This window comes from Anthonomus grandis, chromosome 16 (genome assembly GCF_022605725.1).
Source record: "Anthonomus grandis grandis chromosome 16, icAntGran1.3, whole genome shotgun sequence".
In the NCBI taxonomy this organism is placed as follows: Eukaryota; Metazoa; Arthropoda; class Insecta; order Coleoptera; family Curculionidae; genus Anthonomus; species Anthonomus grandis.
Window position 1 is genome coordinate 12857971 of NC_065561.1, and position 24260 is coordinate 12882230.

The 24260-nt window shown below is 33.7% G+C and overlaps 1 protein-coding gene and 1 pseudogene across 7 annotated transcripts in view; one reads left to right on the top strand and one right to left on the bottom strand.

Annotated features, from left to right (window-relative positions):
• Positions 1–24260, top strand: part of LOC126745805 (afadin) — a 465103-nt gene that overhangs the window by 426608 nt on the left and 14235 nt on the right. For 6 of the 7 annotated variants that reach the window (XM_050453809.1, XM_050453811.1, XM_050453812.1 and 3 more), the window contains 7 exons: positions 5539–5854; positions 5913–6069; positions 6607–6817; positions 9712–10225; positions 10288–10460; positions 17960–18210; positions 18268–18421. In XM_050453809.1, coding sequence (XP_050309766.1) covers positions 5539–5854; positions 5913–6069; positions 6607–6817; positions 9712–10225; positions 10288–10460; positions 17960–18210; positions 18268–18421 — 1776 coding nt within the window. The remainder of the gene's footprint in view (positions 1–5538; positions 5855–5912; positions 6070–6606; positions 6818–9711; positions 10226–10287; positions 10461–17959; positions 18211–18267; positions 18422–24260) is intronic. The other variant, XM_050453810.1, reaches the window with a different exon arrangement.
• LOC126745754 (histone H3, embryonic-like) lies at positions 21243–22147 on the bottom strand (annotated as a pseudogene).

Genomic DNA, 24260 nt, shown 5'->3' on the forward strand with positions numbered 1-24260 from the left:
AATTTTTCTGTGGTATTGTTGAAGGGAATTTATTATAAAAAAAACACTCGCATATATCGGACCACGCTCTTAAAGAAAGCCTATGCGCTGCACTAAATAAGCTTGACGCTCTTGTATTATGCTCATGAAAAGGTAACAGGTTGCTAAATGATGAAAGGTTTTTAAAAAGGAACAAAATACATTTTAAAATATATATAAGAGGTTCGGCAGTCAAACGGAAATAATTCGAAAATCATTTTGTTGTCAAAGATATATTTTTTTATTATTTTTTTGCTATGTATATAATAATAATAATAAATGACTTTATTAGTACCAAACAAGGCTATGTAGGCGTAGGCGTGAAGTTTAGCCATAAGCTATTCTACTTAACCTAAAATGCAAAAAAATATATATAAACTTAGAAACTGTACTGATGAACGAAAAAAAAGAAGACATTCAAAAGCCAATATACAGTGCATCCCAAAAGTTATGTCTAAATTCATTTAAAATTCAGGGGTGTGATCGAAAAAAAAACGCTCGGACCCGTCGATTTTTATTTCAAGTTGCGCATTTTTGTACGTGAAGTTTGTATATACAGGATTGCTTAAAAATAAATTACGACCATCAACTTAATTTTTTCAAATGAAAGCACCTTTCTTTATTTCATTTTTGAATTTCGCGTGGAATTCTACGTAGGTATGTTTCATGCATCATGTCCTATATCTAAAGTCAACAGTTATCGAAAAAAAGACGATTCAGTTAACAAATAAAAAAAGAACAAAAATTAAGTTAAATGTTCAAAATGGTTGCCATTCACGGCTTGACAATATCCAAGGCGATCAATAAAGTCTCGTTGCACATTTTCAATCATTTCCAGAGTTATGGCGCGCACTTTTCTGCAAATTCTCTCTTTTAAGTCGTCTAGATTATTTGGCCTATTAACAAATACCTTCGACTTGAGGTATCCCCACAAAAAAAGTCCATTGGTGTTAGGTCAGGCGACCTAGCAGGCCATTCGATGGGTCCTCTCCATCCTATCCACCGATTGGGAAAGGTTTCATCCAAAAATGTACGCATAGTGGCAGCATAGTGCGGAGGAGCGCCATCTTGCTGGAAAATTAGTTCTTCGTCAGGATAGTCTGGGTCTAATGGATTTGGAAATAAAGCTAGTAATGCTGGAACTAATTCAAATTGGAGAAAATCGAGATACACTTGTCCCGTTAAAGTCTGTTCAAAGAAAAAGGGACCTATTACTCTTTCCACACCATACATTTAGTTTTTGAGGGTACTGGGTGTTAACCTCCATCATCTAATGCGGATTTTCTGTTGCCCAATATCGACAATTTTGTCTATTCACACTACCATTCAAACAGAACGTGGCTTCATCGGAAAAAATAATATTTGTTACTAAATTATTATTTAGATTGCACATGTTTTGTAAGCGTTTACAAAACTCATTTCGCCTATCGAAATCGTCATCAAATAACTCTTGCACAGGAGTAACTTTGTAGGGGTGATATTTGTGCTTTTTAACTATTCGGTGAACTATAGATTTCGCCATGTGTAAATTTGCCCCAATCTGCAACAGAGGAGTGCATGGATTTTCTTCCAAAGAAAGGAAAACTTCAAGTTGTTTATTTTCATCTCGAGCAGGACGACCAAATTTCGGCAGATCTCTAACATGACCGAATTCTCTAAATTTAGCCTCTATTCTACTCAACACCTTTTGACATATCGGAGGACGATCAGGATGGATTTCATTGAATAATTGAGCAGCTTCTCTTTGAGTACGGGTTCTATCATCAAACCCAACTATGCACAGAATTTCTATTTTTTCTCGTTCCGTTAACTTTACCATACCAAGTAAACATACAACAAAAAAGTTTTAGCTAAAGTATTATCTCAATTAAGCGTTTACAGGTATTAAAAAAAAATACGATTCCAATATTTAATACCCAATTAAGTTTACAGTACGATTCTAAATTAATAAACACCAGTGACTCACCTAGATGACTTAACACCTGTATGTGTAGTACTGCTAATTAATAAATGAACAAAAAACTATAATAAATATAAATCAATTATCAAAGACATAATACCTATTAAACCCAAGTTACCTAAAACTAATTTCTATAAACACCAGGCTTGAAATTTCATACACAATTAATCTTATAGTATTAGAAATAATAGTTCTACATATAAATATTTAAAACTTTCAAAATTTTCAAAAATATACGACCGAGACTTTTTCTTAAAAGTATTAATTTTTTTGCAATTTCTAATTTCAAGGGGAATAAGATTATTTATTTTGGGTTCAAAATAATTAAATTTGCATTGGTTTACTTTTAGATAATTCTATAAAATGATTGGTTTTATTCCTTGTTTGATACTTCTACATATTTTTTTAATTCTTTATTTTTATATACAAAAATACTTACTTCTAATAATGTATAAAGACCGTACATCAAAAATATTTTTTAAAATACAACAATCTTGTAGGGTATATATTATTTTTTCATAAATGACTTAATTTTTCTGTACAACATTTAATGGACTTAGTATATTCTCATACATACCTCCCCATCCAACAATGCCATATCTAGCAAGGATTCCACAAGAGTTTATTCACAGATAATAATAGGTTTTTATTTAAGATATTTCTTAAGACAGAATTTTTGTCAATTATTTCTTTTAAATTTGATCTTCCAATTTCAGATGTCTATCTATATTAATTCCTTCAAGTGTTTTAGGAACCTCTTTAATTTCTTGGTTTGAATGTTCAATTTTTATGCTGTTAAAATCAGGACGGTTTGCTTTATAAGAATGCCACGTAATTTGTTTTCTTTAGATTTTAAGTTAATTTGAAAGTATTTAACCAATTTTGCACCACTATTAGTCCATCTATTACGCTTTGTTTTACTTCATTCCAAGTTTTTGCCGAAAACATTAAAGCCGTGTCGTCTACATATGATTGAGCCATTTTTGAATTTCAAGTTATTTAGGGTATTGTATATGTTAAAACAATATTGAGCCCAACACTGTGCTTTGCGGTACACTAATTCTATTATTTAATTAACCTGTCTCCTATTTCCTATTCTCCTATGCCATTAAAAACTCATTATAATGATTTGACACGTGTTTAATATTTTTAAATCCATTTGAATCACTGTTTAGTATTGGTGGAACATTGTTGGTTTTTTCAACATCATTGTTGGTCGCTTTTGATACTAATTTATAAACCTTTTTCAGGTCATAACTTGCTTCATTAACTTTATTTTTATAATAGTCTGTTAACAAGTTATAATAAGTTATTTTTATAGTTATTCAAGTTTTATGTTTATTATATATAATAACATAATCATACAAACCAGAAAAGAAATAGAAAGAAACACTACCAGTTTACCCGTATATTTAAGTGATTGTTGAGATAAAATTATCTGAATTTTTTACGAAATCCACTTTCTATCAAAAGCTTTATACTTGCAGAACATCTTGTTGTAAATAATGCTAGCATTGTACGAAAAACTAAATCTGAAATATGTTAAATAATACCGAGGAATGCTTAGTCTATCCAAATATCTTATATTGACGTTATGTACTTCATCTCTACGTACCAATATAAACTTGCAGCAGGTATTTTGAAATTTTTGCTGTCTATAAGTCGTATAACGTAATAATACTCATGGTTTTTCCTTCCTATGTATTTTTATACCTGTTTCAAATATAATATAAAAAACATCAAGTCTCCTTTTATATTCCTGTACTTCTGATAGAATTTCCAAAGAGGAAAGCATCCTGAAAAACAGTTTGTATAATACTTGAAAAAAGTTTCCATTGCTCATCAATTTTCGTTTGGTGACATTGATATAAGATACTCCAATCAGCATTTAAAAGTAAAGATTAAAAAAGGTCCTTATTATGGATGGATTTATCTCAAAACTTGGGTATTAAATGCTTTTGAAGAGAACATGTCAAGATTAGTGTAAATATTGTCAATGCAAGACACTTGACACCATATATGACTTATTGTTACCATATATGCGAATGTATTCAGTTATAAAGAGTACTATTAAATTACCTTAAAAATGAATATAAAATACCTCTCTACGTCGCCTCCCTTAACAAGTTTAAATTAAAATCACTCGGTACCACAAGTGCTGGTGAATTTTCTCTTCTATAAATTGCGAATATAGTTTTTGTTTCCATTTATGACCTCCGCTCCTGCACATTAAAATAGGTACTTCTCAGACAAAAAATATAGGCAAAGACAAAATGCAAGATGGTGTAAGTGTGCACTATTAAGCGATCCTGTTTCTGTCGAACTTGCTGCGAGCCAACTTGGAGTTTTATGATTTAACGGTTTTTAATAAAAAACTTCAAAAAAAGGAGAAGAAAAAACTGATGCCAAGGAATCGATAACTACATATCCGTGATTAACGGTTCGCATATTTTATCGAGAAGACAGTTTCTCACGAAAATAGGAAGGAAGCTGTGGGAGAGAACATGTTCTTTACCTGTAACCAAATAATAACTGAGAACTTCTCTCAGAAAATCATATTTTCTTAAGTTACAGGCATTACATCCAATATACAAAATCCAATTACAGAAAATTAAAGTAAATATTTAGTAAAACATTTATATAAATTATATCAACCTAACTCACCCTAGCAGGAACAAAACAAAAAAATTATATCAAATATTACCACAATCAATAATGGATATAGCACTATTATTTAACATGAGATTCGAGAAATACACGTTACGCCGAAGTCTATAAGCACACTATTCAACTTAATAGTCTAAGATTTTCATTTCGATCAGCAAAGCAGTCCAATTGAGTACTGCTTTGCAAGTTTGCTTATCCTAGTGAAAAAGGAATTATTTTTATAATTAATTTCTTGGGAAAGAATATAAAAAGCATATGTTAGAAAGGAGAAGAATTCTAAAAACATAAAATATCATAAAAGACTACGAGTTTCTAATGTAGTAAGTTTTGGATTGGACTCAAATTCATAGTAAATTATAGAAGTGGAATCTATCCCTTAAAAGTAATGTACGTTTGGAACTTGTGTTAACGCGGCTCAATTAATTGAATATAGTTGTTATACTGGGGGCACTATATACATGATCCGTATTCAATATGAAGACGAACTAAGGTGCAGTTGAGAATAGACGCAACTTCAATAATATCGTCATTAATGGAATAATGTATACGATTTGCACGATTGAAAATTACATAGTCTGACAATCTGCCTACGATCTGTTAAGTTATAATCGGTACGTCGTTGTCTGATCCAGACAAGGAAAATAAATTATATTACAATAATTCATTATTGGAAGAACTAAAGACTTCCCTACTTTTTTCTTTCTTACTATATAATAAATAAATACGATAATTACACCAAAATAAATGCAATTCCTAAAAGATTATTATTTTCTCACAACGGGCAATATGAGTGGTAATTAATACTACGTAATAATTATTCTATATTTTCTCAATAAAGGCATGGACAAGCTCTAGAAAAAGATGCAGGGATTAAAGACAATTCTCTTTTTTAGCAACACATACCTCAATCACAACAAACCCAGCAGCCGTACCACAGGCAACCTGGACCACCTGGAACATATCCTGGCCCCAACGAAGATACCAGGGACCCAATAAATCGTTCACAATACAACTCTTCTTACCCCAACCCGAATCAATCGTATCCCTCGCCCACTCAAAGCAGTACCCCCAATTATTCACAAAACAACAGTTACCCCGCCACTGCTGCGAACAACGGGGCGGTAAATATGCAGCAGCACCATCCAAATATAAATCCCAGTAACGGCCAGAAATATGATGAAAGATTGGAAAATCGAGTTGACCAAAGAGGTACGTTATAACTAATATTTTTTTATTTGGGTATTGTTCTATATATTTTAATATTTAGGTTACGGAACTTCCAATGCAGGCCTGTTACGAGAAGACGTTTTCAGGCAGTCTCAAGGTGCTCGACATGACGAAATGATGCGCTATCCTAGCACTAACAATGTTAGGATATCGGAAGCTCAAATACAAAACAGCAGAGGAAGTGAAGACCTAAATCGGTAATGATCTGTTAAAAATTACCATAAGACTTAATATTTTTTGAAATTTAGGAAAAAATTACGATATTGATAAATTTTGACAGCTAATTAAAAGAAAACATAATGGAACATAAAAATATAACTAAATTATCATTTTATTTAACGATATTTGCAGTGCCATTCAGACTGGTGAATTTCTTATTGTTTGCTAATGGCATTAAAATCTATAAAGTTTTGAAGTCCCCGTTTGCTGATTAACTTTTGCAGGAGGATGTAATATTGTCTCGTGGTCAGCAGATTAGTTGGTAAATTGTACTTTTTTATCTGCAAATTATTTACTTTTTATTGGTTCAATCTGGACTTGTTCGATCTAAACTAAAACTGTACTAGATTTGACTATCAAAACGTTGGTTCAGGCTCGAATTTTTGATCCAATGAATTAATTTTTACAAAAAACTAAGGCAGGTTATTCGAAAGGAGAAAGGAGCTTAAGGATCGATATATTTTATTTAAAAAGTGAAAAGTATTACAATGATTATGTATTTTTTTCTTTTGCAGACATCAAGAGATAAGAAATTCCAAGAGCGAGGACATGCTAAAACATCATAACCAGGGAGACATGATGCGATACCCCAGTAGCGGAAATATCAGAGCACATGATATAAACCAACCTCTAAGGCCTGGTCAGGAGCATATGCTTCAACATCGTTTGAGTAATGAGGAAAGATTAATGAGAGGACAGGCGAAATTAGCGGAGATGGGAGAAGAGGTAAGTGTCAACTGATTTAGGTGTCGGTTAATGTATATCTTAGGGTTTAATCAAAATATTGTTTTTTTTTGCATCAGGGTTACTTCCCTTATCCATTTTGTTTTCTGCTTTATTGTTATTTGTTAGTTTCGCGTTATTTCTTTAGCAAAAAGGAACAGTTAGTCATCAGGAGCCGTATTTTTGAAACCATGCGAGAATCTTCGAATGCGAACAAAGTCGAGCGGCAAAATTCGCACACGAATTAAAAAGTGCATTTTTGAACAGCATTCGAAATTTCATTCGCATAAGAACATGAAATGTAGTGGCAACGTAGTAAAGTCAAGTGCTATTGGAGGCCATGTCAAAGGGGATGAAGATGATAAAAATTTTTTAACCTAACCTGAAATTTAAGTTTAAAAACATCAGGGAATTTTGAGGTTTTTTTGTGTTTTTCAAATTGACTTTTTTTAAGTTGGATTCAAAAAATAAAAAATATTGCGGTTTTGCGTCGAGTGAGTAAAAGAAAGAATTATTTTTATTTAAGGCAGAGCATCCGGAATTAAAGTCGGACAAATTCACCCAAGATTTTTCATCTAAAACTGCATAAGCCTTGTGGACAAAAGTAGCAGACAGATTACATAGTCGCCCTGGAGCACATCAATTCCATCGTAACAGGCTTGCTTAATCTATATAATTTAATAAATTGAGCATCTAAATACATTTCAAATGGGTCAAGAAATGAGGAGTACATCCTATTCTTTCGTTCTGCCAGAGTTTCAGTCTCTTCCAGTGCATCGACGACGTTTTTTTGCACAAAATTGATTATTCTTGCCATTTGATTATCGTTGTTTTTTTTTCAATAAACAGCCAAAAAACACTAAGAAAATACTTAACGAACTCGCATAAATTTAAAAAAAAAACAAAGCTAGTTTAAAATCAAAATGAGGCAAGTGGCAGAATCCAATTGAAAATCGCACACGAACTTTGAAATTCGAATGGTATATACTCACTCGAGACACCGCATGCGAAAATGTTCGCATACGATGCGCTGGAAAATACGAATATCGATATTTCGTGCAAAATCTTCTAATAAACGCGAATCAAATTCGAATAGTTTCAAAAATACGGCCCCAGACATACACAATACAGGATAAAACTCTTCTCGCTTCCGGGCACCTGAGAAGCGTTTCACACAGGAAATACCTCGGACGGATCTAGGAAAAAATTTGTGTCTAGTCAAAAGCCAAGGCTGTGAGACTATAGTTTGATTTTGCTTCACGACTTCCGTCTTTGGAAAAGAGTGATTCAAAATATTGTTTTAAAATAGCCAGTGCTACGTGAAACACGAAAAAAGGAGAGCACGTTATATTATTTAACCAAACTCTACATTGTCATGAATTTAGAATGTATGATTTTTTTGGGTTATTATTTTTCTAAAAGGGAGTTTCCACAAAACTGGCTCAAAATATTCTTTAAGAATTCGATTAAATATTTCAATAACTTACTTGAAGTTTATTGAAGTTCCACTATATTTACGTAAAAGTGAAATAAAAATCTGTAGATATTGCGTGTAATGTGTATATTATCTGCCGAACTAATAGCTGAACGCTTTCAGCGTGAATTATTAGTGATAGCGATTATCAGTGCATTCTAAAAGATAACGGATAAAATAAAATTTTAGGTATTTAAAAAAATAGGTGACAGTCAAACTAATAAATACGTTTAAAAATCCCTTGAGATAAGTCTCGCAGCACAACAATCGTAGGATATGCTATACAAACACATGTATAAACGTTTAAAATTTAAAATACACTGGGCAGCAAAAATATTCTAACTTAATAAGAGTATTAACAAAACAAAGATTAAATTCGGAAAGAAAATAAGAAAAAAACAGGAACATTCGAAAAATATTAACTTTACAGTATAAAATACATTGAAAAACTGGTGTTTCTTCCTCTATCTTGAATAACAGCACGACAGCAATTATTTCTACTTAAAATGACGGACCTCATCTCGTTTTGATCTAAATCATTTCATATTTGGACAATATCTCCAGTAAGCGCATTGAAAGAGTGAGGATGTTTAAGAAGTTCTTGAAAAAGATGGTAGATCATGTCCTGAACATTCACAGTTAGGTTTAGATCAGGACTGTTTGTTGGTCAATCCATAGTCTTAATTCCATGGACCTCATTAAAATAATTTTACACAATCTGAGCAAGGCCGAAATGGTATCACGTGTTCTTCAGGATCTCCCTTATGTACCTATCTACTGTTAAACCGCCATTAGTAATGACCACCAAGATTCCTGCCCAAAACATAACTGACTCTCTCCCAAATAAACCTGATTTATAGAGATATTTGAGTTATAGAGACAAAATCTGATTTCATCTGAAGAAACAACCCTTTCTCAGTCTTCATCAGTTCAATCGATGTCTCTAGTAAAATTTGACTTTGCTTTATAAAGCTCTGGGGTTAAAGCTGATCCTCGCGTTGCGATTCTCGGTCTCAAATCTGATTTAGCTAGGCGTCGACGAACAGTATCAATTGAAATTCTGAGACCATTTGCTTCCTCCACATTACAGAGAAAGTGATTCAACAACCCCTAGGAACTTTGAATGTATGTGAGAGTGCTGGACTCGAAGGAATTCTACCTGTATTTTTAAAGGGCTGCCTAACTTCACTTTCTCTGCCACTATGTAGGATATTCCAAGGAACATGGAATATCAACACTCTTTCCAGTTTTTAAATCGGGTAACAGGTCTGATGTAGCGAACTACAGGGGAATCTCTCTTCTTTCTAATATATCAAAAGTAGTAGAATCAATACTTACAGAAGATTCCTTTATGATACTCTCTATTTAATATAATATATCTGTCATGATTAAAAATATCACATTGTTAATAATTTAATTACAGGTACGAAGACGTCAACAGCAACAACAGCAACATTCCCAAAACCGCCCTATGAATCAAATGACTACAGGAAATTATTATCAACCCCCACAGCAGCAATACTATAACAGCCAAATGGCGCAATCGATGCAAAATCTCTCCATAAATTCCACATATCAAAACCATCAACCACCGCACGCCGGACCGCCCGGCGGATTTAACCAGAACTATCCCTCGGGATACCAGACTACTCCTCCCGGTTCGTCAAATTATTATTCCGCCCATGGCCCGGCTTCTCCCGGATATAGACCGCAAAATACTTTACAAAAACCGACTAAGAAACCGGAATCTCCTCCCGCACCACCTCCGACGAGTACGCACCCATTGTACGGAGCGCCGCCTCCATCTGATTCTTCCGCTACGTATACCGCGTCGAATCAAGACCCACCCAAAATGGCGCTTTACCCCATTTCACCTCCTGCTACTAGCAAGCCCCCGAGGGACCCTTGGGCAAGAGAAGAACAGGAGAGACAACAAGGTAAGATTTAGAAAGAAATAAGATAAAATATGAATATAGACTAGAATTTGTTTTTGTTCTAGAAGCTCGAAGAGAGGCAGCGCGGCAGTGGCAAGAACAACAAATTAGAGAACTACTCTCGTTGCCCTATAGGACGCCGCAACAGGAAGAACAGCTCAGAGTGTTGCAGCTTGAACGGGAATTTCAGAGAAGAGCTCAAGAAGCTGCTGGGGAGGACGATGATGAGACTGAAAAGGTAGGTAAAAAATCACTATCATAATTTTTAATCGAATCGAGAAGTTAATATTTATTTTATTCAATATATCATGGCTATTATGAATATATTTTGCTGACATATTTGTTGACTCAAGCATTTCTTCATAGAATTTAAGAGCACAATTACCGCATTTTTACAATTCAAACATCAATAATTCAGTCGAATAATTCGGAATCTACAAATTATCGTGATACCAAACCTTATCCAAACTTATAACAACAACATAATATTAAGTATAAAAATAATTTGGGTTTGCGTTAAAAAAAAATTTTTTTTGCTATATTTTTGAATTCCGAAATTTTTGTCGTTCTTTCTTTTTTACTGTGTTTATCCCTTATCATTAAAGTCAATCCTCTTTATTCAAAAATCAAATTAAATAATGGAATCCTCTATCTAGAAAAAATATGATTTCTTGCGGCAAACGTTAGATTTTTACATTGAATCTAAAAAATTAATAACCTATAGGATGTTCCATTTAATTTAACAAAGTTGACATTTACTTCTGGTGTAACCAGATATGCTAAAACTATCTAATAAAATATTTTAATTGTATTTTTTCCACTGATTTGCCAAATTCTGAATATAATCCATATAACCCGTTTGCGTTAAAACATTCTGCCACCCAATCTAGCCATAGCCCCAAATTTTGGACAATCAAAATCGATGTGGCTACTTTGAGTTGCATAATGTTATTGTATGCGCTACATCAGGGGTCAGAATGTCGAGATTGTGGAGGCTTGAGGATGCACTTGTCCGTCAGAAGTGCTTGGTTGCGTTGCGTGTTGTGCTGATTTCCCGCTTATTGTTTTTTGTTTTGGTAACATTTATGCAAAGACATTTTTATTTAAGATTGATATTTATTCATGATGGATACGAAAAAACTACCTTTAATGTTTGAGTATTCAAATGTAAGCGAAAATACTTTTCGTGCAAACTTGCTATACGAGAAGTACAAGAGTTTATTTTAAAAATAAACTCTTAAAACAAAAATAAATCTTGCTTTCTGATTGAGAACTGGCTTATACCTACATCCTACATATCGAAGGTCTAACGTCATAGGGGGGCGTATGCGCCAAAAAGTAAATTTTACAGGAGAAATGAAAAACATTTAATTAATTTATCATAAAAGTTTAAAATACCCCTAAAGGGTACATTTTTATCTTTTTTGAATAATTAAACATTTACGATAAATTAATTAAACGTTTTTCATCTCTCCTGTAAAATTTACTTTTTGGCGGATACGCCCCTCTGACTGAGTTAGACCCTTGATATTATTTAGTTTTATTACAACTTACGAGTAGGTATAATAATAAAATTAATACAAAATCTAATTTCCTCGAAAAAAAGTTTTTTCTAAAAATAAGTACCTATTTAGTTTTCAAAAACTGCATAGTGTTTTTTATTAGAAAATTGTTGAGAAGCAAGAAGAGTTTCAATTAAAGGGGATAATTATAAATTATTCAGAAAACGCATTTGCTCTCATAGTAGTAACTAAAATTATGCAAAGAGCACATAATTTGCCATTCGCCAAAGATATAGTATTTGTTGACAGTACATCATCATGCGATTCACTAAATCATTGCTTAACGTTTTTACTGACACCTTGTCAAATTGGTGCAGTTCCTTTGGCAATAATTATAACCTCGGAACAGTCAGCAAGTGATTATCAAGCAGGATTTGAACTGCTAAAGAACTCGGTGCCAAATTCATTTTGAGGGCAAGGTTTTCCAAAAATTTTTTATGACTGATGACTCCAATTCTAAAAGATGGGCCTTAAAATCTGTGTGGCCGAATTCCAAAACTTTGCTTTGTCAGTTCCATATGTTACAAGCGGTATGGCGCTGGCTGTGAGAGAAAAAACATGGTATTCCAGCAAATCATCGAAAAGAGTTTTATCAAAACTTTCATAATATTTTAGTAGCGTCTACAGAAGATAGAGCTAACGAGGAATTTAACTTGGCAATTTTAAATTCTGCTTCATTGCCAAAATGGCAAAAATATTTAACGGATAACTGGAACAGGCGGACAGATTAGGGTTTAGCCTATAGAGACGCCTGAACCCACGGACATCAAACTAAATTACAGCGAGATAAGTGTTAGGTTATTTAAAGATATCGTGCTTTCAAGAAATAAGGCATATAATGGAGTGTCCCTAGTGGATTTTTGTTGCACAGCAATGGAAGACTACTATCTGCGAAGACTAAGAAATTATATTTATCAGAGAGATGCGACATGTAGGTTGCTTTTAAAAAGGTATGCTGGGAAAATTAAATACTTGCAGAAACAGGCCATTTCCTAGTTATCTAATACCCTATATTCTGTCCCGAGTGAAAATCCGGATAAAAAGTATGACGTTGATATTTCAAACGGAGTTTGCAGCTGAGAAGTTGGACGGCTAGGCTCTTTTTGTAAACACCAGGCTGGAGTTCTGCATTATTTTCAAAAAACATCTTTAAATACTCCAAGTTTTAATGTCGAATCAAGGTTTTTAATGGCTCAGCTAGCTTTTGGAGAGAATGTCCAATTAAAGGATTTTTATATGCCATTTACATCTACAAATCAAAACATGACTGAACGAGTGGGTGAAGCTGACGAAAATTTGGCTACTGATGTAAACTTAAATAATGGTTTAATATCGGAAAATAATATTAATAATCACCAAACATTAACTGACCTTCAGCAAGAGGAGAACATTAGTGAGGATCAGTTTACCTCACTTATTATTTTAATGAAGGAAAATCATGTAAAATTTGGTACCACTGCCCAAAGTGCAACCAAATTTATGTCACGACTGAGCTAAATTAAAACAAAAAATGCTTGGGAAACTTTTTTAAATACAGCTGGAAGCTGCAGCCCACTTAAAGTTAAAAGGAGATCAGCTATTAATGTGCAACCTACTGCTGTTGCTTGACGAAGACCAGGATTATGTTATGGAAACAACTATATAATGAGTCCATTCTTCCGGTACTTTCCTCCATGAGTCCATTCTTCGGATACTCCTCTAAATATACCATTAAACATTTGTAATAAAAGTAATTTAACGCTCCTGTGCAGCTTAGAAAACAGAGAATATTTAATCTTTGCCTGACGCTAAATTATTGAAGGATTTGATTACGTTTAGTAGCTCCTTTATATCGAAATCTCTCGTTAATTCTAGTTCCTCATTATCATTTAACTCAAAAATCTGATTTTTGATGAGTTGTAGGGCTATCCTATCATATCTTCTTTCGCTTTACATAATTAGTTTATATTAAGTAGTTTTAGTCGTTCTCGTGACATCATAAGAAACTTTTTAACATTTATTCTTTTAAAGGCAGGCGACGTTTTCATTAGCTATTTACTCACGTAGGGACTTTTTGAGCGATTTGATCTGCCCAGTCTATCATTTCGGCATGCGAGTTAATGGGTCTTAGATAGAGCAGGTCGTGACACACTTTTTATTTACTACACAAACACGTAAATATCTAATACGCAAAGAAATTTTGACTCAATTTTTTGAACTAAACAAAGAACGGTCGTGTTTATGGATCGTTGCTCTGTATATAGGTACCTAATGTCTATTTAAACGGTATCTAAGAGATGCATTGTATAGCGCTTTTGATACCTAGGAAAACTTAACGGGTAAAATCACAATTCGATAGTATCTTATTTCTTCAATTTGATTAAGGTGACATGTTTTGCCTTACAAAGGCACCATCAGTAAATAAATAAATAAATTATTAATAATATACTAGCAACATTACAGCAAAACCACTAGCAAAATCAGTTCATATATATAAATGTTAAAGTTGGTAAAAAGCATATTGATGTCTCTGAATATTTAAGAAATTTAGCAGCTACTGGGTACTAAAGGGACAAATTTTGTAGATAAGATTAGGTTTTAAAACAAAATAATCATTCACACAAGTGAGTCTCTGTTAATTTTCAGATTTTCTAAAATGTCGAATTTATGTTAATCGTGAATAATTTCAACTTGTTAACGTGTAATCAGATGATTTCTATAATCAAGCAATTAACAATAAGTAACTAAATAAAATTATTTAAATCTAGTAATTTGTTTTATGCCTGGATGATTCTCGGATTAGCTTTCAACAAAGCTGCAAAACTAACTTTTGCACCCGACATTAAATATATTTTGACGAGCGGTAAACTAGTAAAATGTAAATTAAAAATACATATATATTTTTCAATACAAACAATATACAGGTTGGAGAATCGATCGTTACACGTAGAGAGGGGCTTAAAGGCGAAATATGGCAATGCGCACGCATGCATTTCGTGCGCTCTGCTAGTCGCCTGCTATACGTCGTTGTTTTTCAGTACGGCGTTAGTACAAGTGTCTACGTAACAACTTTTCCGATGGAGCGCACTGTTTCGCCCCATCGGCGTCTCCTGATCGCCCCGTCGCCCCGTCGATTCATTTAAATATGTACTTGCACTTTATATTATTATCCTGTATTGATTTTATTTAGATATTAGGTTTTTGAAGCCGAACGGAATGGTTGTTTTGATTTTGATAGATTTAATTATACTGGTGACACGTTATTGAGTTATTTTACGGATATACCTGGTAGTAATGAAATATGTTTTGTTTTAATACTACATGCCTACCTTATAAGGGGTTTCAATTTTTTTTAAAGTCTAGTCGGACCCGTCGATTTTTGTTTCGAGAGTGAGTTGGAATGATTGTTGAGTAAACCAAACAGAAAACGAAAGTTGATCCAAAAAAAATCCTAAATAACATAAAAATTCCTATTATATTGCCTGTTGCTTACGTTGATTCTATATACCTATAGATAGCTGAACAAGATTTTTTCCAGGCATGAATTGTGCAGCGGCCTTAAGAGCGTAATCCAATTCAGCCAAGAAAATTTCAAAAATAGTACAGAAGGGTTCAAAGTAGTACAGAAGGGGTGACGTTTAGTACGATCGATTATCAATCAACGATATCGATTAGCAATCACTCAACGATATTAGAATTTAGCCGGTAAAAACTGCGTTGAAAGCCTTTTCTGGATAGATGAGATCTAAGAAACTAGTGCTTTTTTAATATTATTTTTTTATAAAATTGTTAGTTAATGGATTAATCTAGACATCTGTAGAATCAATTTTTTGAAATTTAAATTCTAAACAGCTAAAATATAGCGTTGAAAATTACCTTAATTTTCTGTATGTTTAAGCATTGTTTTTTATATGATTTTAGGCTTAATTCAAAAAAATAAAACTACAGAAGTCTAGTTTTGTCCTTTCTGAACAAATATTTTAAAACCCCATATCAAAAAAACCTTTTAGATTCTTAGATCTCATCTATCCAGAAAAGCCCTTTTTTGGCCAATTTTCGCAGGCGTATGAAGCCTCTTTTTTTGGGCGACTCTCTGTTTGTAAGGTTGGCGCATCAGCTATAATTTTTTTTGGCGAATGTGCACCTCACGTTATTTTAATAAATTGTTAAAAGTTGATCGAGAGGTCATAATTTTATTTAGAAATACTACCTACATATTTAATATATCAATACCAAAAGTAGATTATTATATTTTATTTTCTGGTTTTTGGCTTGTCTTTTAATTAGCATTTTATTACTTCTATCACTGCACAATTTCACCTGGCCGAATGAAACCTTTAAAACGAGGTATTTTATTAAATTTGTCTTTATTCTAATTTAAAATCATAAAGCTATCTCCTCCCTCATTAAGGTACCTACCTAGGGGTTGCTGGTTGCCGATGCCGGGTTAATTCCATAAGGTTGGTGAATATAATAATATTGTATTGTCATAAGACAAGAACCCAATGTTTGTGTAAAATTTTGTTACAGTCGGTTAAGTAGAAGTAGTTCAAAAGTCAAAAAGTTAGTGCAATATTTGAAACAATCAAAATGTACATATATTTTAGATACGGGCCAAAGATGAATAAAACTGTTAAAAAACAGATTTTATTAATACTAATATACCTAAAATAACTCAATTAACGTGTCACCAGTAAATCTATCTAAATCAAAACAACCATTTTAGCTTTCAGCCTCGAAAAACGTTTTATTTATTATACAGGTAATACAATTTCAGCGATGGCTTGACGGGGCCACGGGGCGATAAGGCGACGGGGCAATACCAGTGCGCTCTATCTGAAAAGTTGTTACGTAGACTCTTGTGGCGTTAGTAAGCGTCTGATATTGAAGATGGTAACTGTATTACTTGCAATAAAATTATCATAACCGAGTTATGAGCAGGACAGCCGCCTTGTTGAAAATAGACCAATCCCAGGTATAGATCAGGGAGGATTTAAATAGCAGGAAGAACTAGAGGTATTTTTGGACGTTTAAAATACTACCAATCAAAAATGGCCTTATAATCGCCCAAAGATACAAATTTTTTGAGGAACGAAATTGAAAACTTCTGTGCTTATTTTCCCGAGACCAATATCGAACAACAAAAGGGATGTAATATGGAAAAGAAGATTCATCTGAAAATTGAATATTTCGTACAAAATGTTCATTTTGCTTTTCCCATCATTTCACAAAATTCCATTCTTCGCCATTGGTCTTCGGGAAATATCTCCGAGGAGTTTTGGAATATTTGAAACATTTGTACCTTTTGTTTTTTCCAAATACTGGTAGCATATACAGCTTCTCTCCAACACTGCTACATTATCGTGTTGAATCCACTTCTAGGGCACTATCAATCATTTCTTCTACAAGGTTCTTGCACTTTAGTGTGGCATTTATGATAATCTTGATGACAAAAAAATTTCTCAAAACTCGAAACCACATTTAAAATTGACTTTTTTCGCAAAAAAGTTGAAGATGTTGCCACTATTTTGAACAATGCGTAATCTTCAAATCCCTAACCCTTATAGGTATAGCTTCTACAAGGGTACCAGTTCAGTAAAATAGAGTTTATGCAAGCAGCTGCAATAGGACTAAATAAAATATTTGTAATTCTTAAGATTATAAATTCATAAGTCTAATAATTCTGAGTTACATTGAAAAATTACTATGTTTAAAATTTTTACAAGCAAGGCTTCAATGGATGACAAATACCTCTCGTTCTCTCCTTGTACCTCTTACTCTTACCAACAAGTGGCTTTTCTACCCAAGTCGTAGTCAATATGTTAACTTGAACGGAGCCAAATCATATCCTTACAATGTAGTTTCTGCTGTGCTTCCAGGATCATGTGTCTTTAGACCCTTAGTCTTTAAATATTTTATTAATGATATTGGTGATAAACTTAACTATGACTTCCTACTATATATGTAGATGATGTTAAGCTATATTTATGAATGAATAAATATAATGATTGTAAGAAGTTACAGTGCAATATTTATTCTGTAAATAAATCTTAAAAATTCTGTAAATATATTTCTTTCACAAATCATGACTATGGCAAATATGAACATAGTGTCAAGTTTTCTTTCTTCCTGGTTTAAAAAGATTTTTCTTTAAAAAAAAATAAATAAATATAATTTACTATTAATAATACTTTAGGAGTCTCCAACGCCTCATATGCCTCAACCAGTCTCCAGTCAAACAGTTATAAGTACCGTGCCTTCAACAACCGTGTCGAGCAGACAGGAACCATCGCAGATACCCCCCACTTCAATACTTAAGCCGGGTGGTGCAAATACTCAGCCACCGGCACCCGCGATGACCAATAACGTGCCTGCTAGAGAAAACCAGTTGATCAATCGTCCACCCTCACCCGTGGATCATATTGCTGCTCCGCCACCTCCGGAAAGGTAACACAAGGAACTATTACGATCAAAAGAGATATTAAAAGCTTTAAACTTTTTTAGAGGATCCAGTTTTGCGGTCATGTCGATGCGTGCCAAAGACGGAGCGGGAAAGAGGGTTTCTTTTGAACCGGTTTCTACTCAAAACACTAGTCCGCATTCGCCACAAGCTCCCAATAGCTTATCTGTAAAGGAAAATGTCAGGGAGGATCCAAATGTAAGTATAGTACACTTAAATCGTTTTTTCTGTTAACAGTTACGGAAAGATTAAACTTTAAAAGTAAATGTGACACAGATTGAAAATATGGACTATTTAAATTTTATTTTGTGTTAATGACCAAAAATATCTCAAAATTCTTAATTTTTATTGCGATTCTTTTTTGTGCAGATAGTAAATTTTGTTTTTTTTTTGATAATTTTTGTTCTCCGATAACTATACCAATGTGAGTTGCAAAGAACGATAAGGCCAAAGATCGAAATTGTAATTTTTTTTTGGGCCAGTTTAGCCAATTACATTCTTTTATATATTTATTAATAACTCAATTTTTAACTTAAAACTACACTTACAAATGCCCAAGCCAAGTCTGGGCCTCGAATCCACACAACTTCTAGGCGGGTATATACTCACCGCGCTATCGGGGTCAGCATTTGCTAAAAGTGAATGGCTTAAAAACGAGCTTAGGTGAAAATAAAATGAGTTAAATAGAAGACATGATAGTCTTACACTTCACAAAAAACTAAAGAGATCGCTGGTAAATATTGAAGACGAAACCCTAATATAATCTATCAAGATGGTAAAAGTATTTTGGAAAATAGTGACAAAATGGAGATGCGAGAGAGGTACATAAGAACAATTTTTAATCGGGGCCTTTTATCAGAGAGGAAATAGAATATACATAATGATAAAAATAATAAAAAAGTGGGTCCAAATAAAAGTTCTTTCGCACTGCTTAAACTTATGGTCGAACGCGGTATTGGCGCTTTGCATGGCCTATTCAATAAGATTTCCGATACTGGCACGTATCCTGAACAATGGGTACACACCCGATTTATAATACGATTACACAATCGTATTATAAATAATGCTTGAGTTTTCATACCCTGACCAAAGAAAAACAACACAAGAACATGTAAAGATCATGTGTGTAGCGTTGTTAACGTTTGTTAAGGTGTGAATTAAAATACTCTATGCCTAAAAATAGTTAACTGATTTATTTACACACTTACACTATTAAAGACGATCACTTAAGACTAAATGAAAATAACACGGGATATTGACGTGACATTTAAATATCACGCCAATATTCCGAACCGAACGACAGACCATGGTTCCGGAAGATTCGCTAATTTTCCATGTATCTCCAGAGATGTCGTGGCCACTAGCGCCATTTTGGAATGACAAAGAATGCTGATATTTTCGAAATTTCGTTTCACTGTCCCCTCCTTATATTTATTGCATCCCGAAATGATTCCAAAGATTGGTTGGTTGTCGATATCGGCAGAAAGTCCCCCTCGAACGATATTGGAGACGATAACAGCATACCAGAACTTGCAAGACTTCTTCGAACATACTGCGAATCATCCTCCAGTCTAGTTACCTTCCAGACATTTTATCTCACTATTCGCTGGTACGTCAACTGATTTAATTTTTTTTACACTGTTGAATAGAAATTTTAATGTTGCTTACAATGATGTGTCACACGATGACGGTTTTTTTTTATAAAGAAGGTATTAAGGGTGGTTTGTTTTCAGATGAAATCACTGTACTGTGTATACTGTGACGCCTATTTGGTGACCAGGTAGGTCTTTCTGCCAGTCTTATCTTGAGTCTGGTTTTAGACGCAGCTCTTGAATTTTTCAGAACTTTGATGGCGGTTTTTAGCACTTTCTATGGCTCATCCCAGAATATTTGAAGTTTTGGTGATAGACCTTTCCATGTCTTAGGGTCATAGAGCCAAACCAAGTCATCGTTGTTGTACTTCTTTGGCGTTGACATCATATGCATCCTTCAGCCGATCGTTGACATCTTGAATGAAAATGCGCATTTGACTATAAATGATATCCATTTTCCTAAACAGCTCAAACGCTAAAGTAGTCCATCACGACCAGGATGTAGTTATTCCCTTCTCTGTCAATAGCAATACTTTCAAAGGAACATTTCGCAATCAAAGGGACTGACGCATCAAAGCCTTCTGCTTTCTCTGGGGTGTGCCTCGCTATTCAACCAGTAAAATCTTTCCCTCACTTTTCCCAGGGTCTTTACTCGAGGATGTCCTCCAAACACACCGGCATGCTCTAGAAACTCCGAAATCCGACATTTAGGCACAACGATTTACCTTCTTTCCTCTTTACCGTCATGGTCTACTATTTTCCACCGCAAGAGTCCATCTTTCAGAATTAGAGAGTTCCATTGTACCCAATATGACTTGACATTGGCAAAATACTTGGCAATTTCCTCCCAAGTTGGTTTTTTCCCTTCCTTTATCCACCTTAGGACAATTTGGATATCGGGATGCGCTAGTAGTAAGTACTGCCTCATTTCACCATCATGGAGTTCATCCAGGAATACTTAAACTGCCAAATAATTCATTATCCTTTCCTGGATATCTGGATATGCCAGTCGAACCAAACATACAATATTGGCTTCAAATTCTTGTAAGGATTCTTCCAACTTCTGTGTTCTAGGTGTGACTAGCCACAACGCATCTCCAAATGTTTCCACAGATGGTCGTAGACTTTTTGCTCTTCGGGAGACATTTTCTAGGATGACATCTTTGGGAGATATTCATTGCAGCATCTCCTCTCAGGGTCAACGTAAGGGCAGTCGCCTTCTCCTTTGGTGACCAACCGTTTGCTTTTGCAGCTCCTTCAAACTGATGCTGATAAATATTTTATGATGATAATAAATATTTCTCTTCAAATTGAGGTGCATCAGCCCAACGGTTTTCATATTGGCACAAACGTCGTTCTTGTGGTCCACTGCTGGAAGTCAGGGCACCTCATCGAAAGTGTTGACGTCCAATGTTGCGATTCTGTTTTGAACTTCCTGGATCCTGTCCTCCATTGATGAAAGAATTTCTTCTTTTAATTAGTTAGTCTTTTTAATCGTATTATGGACAAAAACTTAAGCTCGTTCACCCTTGACGCCTCTTGACAATTGTATATCCTTAGGCATAATACTTACACGTGTTTCGTGAATAGTATAAAGATTTGAATCTTCCAAAATACCAACCAAAAATGCCTCGCTGGCTTCTTGCAAAGCCATCACAGCGGAACTAGCAGATTGGTCTTAAAGTCCTATGCTGATTTCATGAACCAGACATTGGAATAGTAGTTTTCTAATCAACAGTTCGTTACTTTTTTAGTAACGACGAATTTTTCTCAGAGCTACGGTTCCCGGCCTGTGATATAACGATGAGGTTTTTTAACACCTCCGGTGGTTGGAGCACTTTTGCGGGTGGCCTTGATTGCTAATTGCTTTATTGGTGCCTTTCAACCAGTCGATCCACCACTTTTAACATTTTCTTCCAACCCGGCAGAATTCTCTTTTAGCCTCTCCCCAAGCTGTCTTTAAATTAGTTTTATTTTCCAAAATTTTTTGTTCCAACCTAGTATCATTCTCCCTTAATGTGGCACGGCACAGTTTTCTTCCAGTTTTGCAGAATTTTTCCCACTTCACAATTTTTCAAATAAGCTCGATTGAAATGAACATACAATGGTATGAAGGTAATCGTAAGACTTTATGCCTGTATTTATTAGCCATGTTACCTACAATATATTTTTTTTTGGTTCGTTAGAAGTTTGGGTTTTAACAATGTATTATTAAATTTAGTTTGATTATTGATTAACATTCTTGAATGGAAGACTTATTCCATGAAGAATTGGGTGTTTTTGCTAACAGCATGCTGTGATATGTGATGCTCAGCACCCTCAATGAATCCATGTTCATTACCAGCATGAAGTTCCATGTTCATTATTTTCAGGTTCTCGTTCAAAATAACTGATTAGGGAACCTACAGGTTCTTTGCATCGGCTATTTAAATGCTTCGGCATTTTCACAGAAAATCAAAAGTCTGCTTCAAAAAATTAAATGTATAAAGGATTTTTTTTTAGAAAAACAGTTAATAATGATCAAAATCACAAAAAGAATAAAAATATTTACGAAAATTGCAATGAACGCATGAACAATGAACGCAGCGTCGCGAGATACGACGCAATTTGACCAACCTGACGATAATAAAATTCAAATTAAATGAATTTGTGCAAGGTTGGTCGAAGAAAAAATTCCCTGTAATTAAACGTGTTGAAAAACATCAATATGTGTTTAGCTTAATTATTAAAACGAATATATCTAAAGAACTAATAAAAAGAGGCCAATTTTATTATATCTGGGTATGTTTTCATAACATAAGTATTTTTTAATACATAAGTAGTACCCAAATAAAATAATTAACTGTATTTGGTGTTTCCTTTATCAAATCATCATCATTTTCCCGTTCTCCCAGTTCGTCAATGGCTGTGGCAGAGATCTTTAAATTATTGTAAAACACCATGAAAAATAGATAAAACGTATGAAAAAGTTCAATAAGAATAGTGACTGTTTCATTTCTCGCTAATTCCGCTTTTTGAAACTGTAGCTCTTGTTATGCCTCCAGGTTCTCTTTTTCTTCGTCTCTACTAATTTTAAGTTTAATATTTAATTGTTAGCATTGAAAACATTTCTAAATACGTGATTGCTGACAGGAGACGCTTACTATTTTTTATACAGATTGCACAATATCTGTATATTTAAATAGGGAGCCAAATATTTTCTGCCAGTTTTCGCTCTGGAATAATGGGATTTAAAAACAGGAAATTTTTCCATCAATTCCTTAACTTCTTGAACCTTTGGATCAGTCGTTTTTCTAGCATATAGATGACTTCCTCGTTGATTTATTGGAGGAATTCTCTATGACTTTTTAAGCAGAACTCTTGATAATCTGCTATCCGAAATCTACAAAATCTGCTTACAAAACTCTTTGCAAACTTTCACGTAAAACTTCCATTTTCATTTGGTAATTTATAAACTCTCGTCATACTTCGCCTGCTCTGTTAATTTTCCGTGTATACCCTATTTTTTTGTACATCCACTGGTGCAATTATATATGATGATTGCAAGTCTAAATTTGGCAAATTATAAAAATGTTCAACTTTAATTTTTTCAGGGCAGTTATTAATGCATTTACAAATAGGATCATGAACCACTTTTGCAGGAATATTTTGCGTCCTTACATTACTACAATCATTTCCTGATGCTGTTATCAATTTCCGAGTATTCGATTTCCAAATTTTCTCCATTCGTATCCGTTTTTTGCCTTTTAGATCAGAAATATCCGATATAGTATCTAAAATAAACAAATGTGCCTAGTATTGTAACTTTCGCCGTCTAAACCTAATCTCACCTAACCTAAATTGTTACTTTAAGCAGAAGTGGGCATTTAAAAAAATAATAATGTACTTATATGTACACTTGTAATTTACGTAATAAAATGAAGCTTACTTTGACTCTGCATAGCTTAAACACTTATTTTTTGACACAAAAATACTAGTTTTAATTTCACGATAACAAGCACGTTTTAACCTAAACGCACGTAAATAAATGATAATCTTAACATAATAGTGGCCTAACCCACGATGTAAAATATTGAAGTAGAACTTGTGGCGACATCCCCACATACAAACTGTTATATCGCTTAGGCCATTTTTTTTCGAATCTTTGGGTATTCGAGAATTATTTTCTATGTTTATCTAAATTTCGATTTTTTGTGGATTAGGCCACTTTAATTCTTGACGCCTCGTATATAGTTGATAATAAACACACAAAAATGGTATTGTCATAAAAAATTTTAAACAATTATTTAGAAAAATAGTTGAAATATTTTGCTTGGCAACAAAAAATGCTAATAAAATACCTATTTTGTTTAGAATGCAAATTTCCTGGTTCTTATTTAACATTTTTATATCTAGAGATAATTATTGTGAATATTTTAAAAACGACTAAAGGTAGCTAATATGTT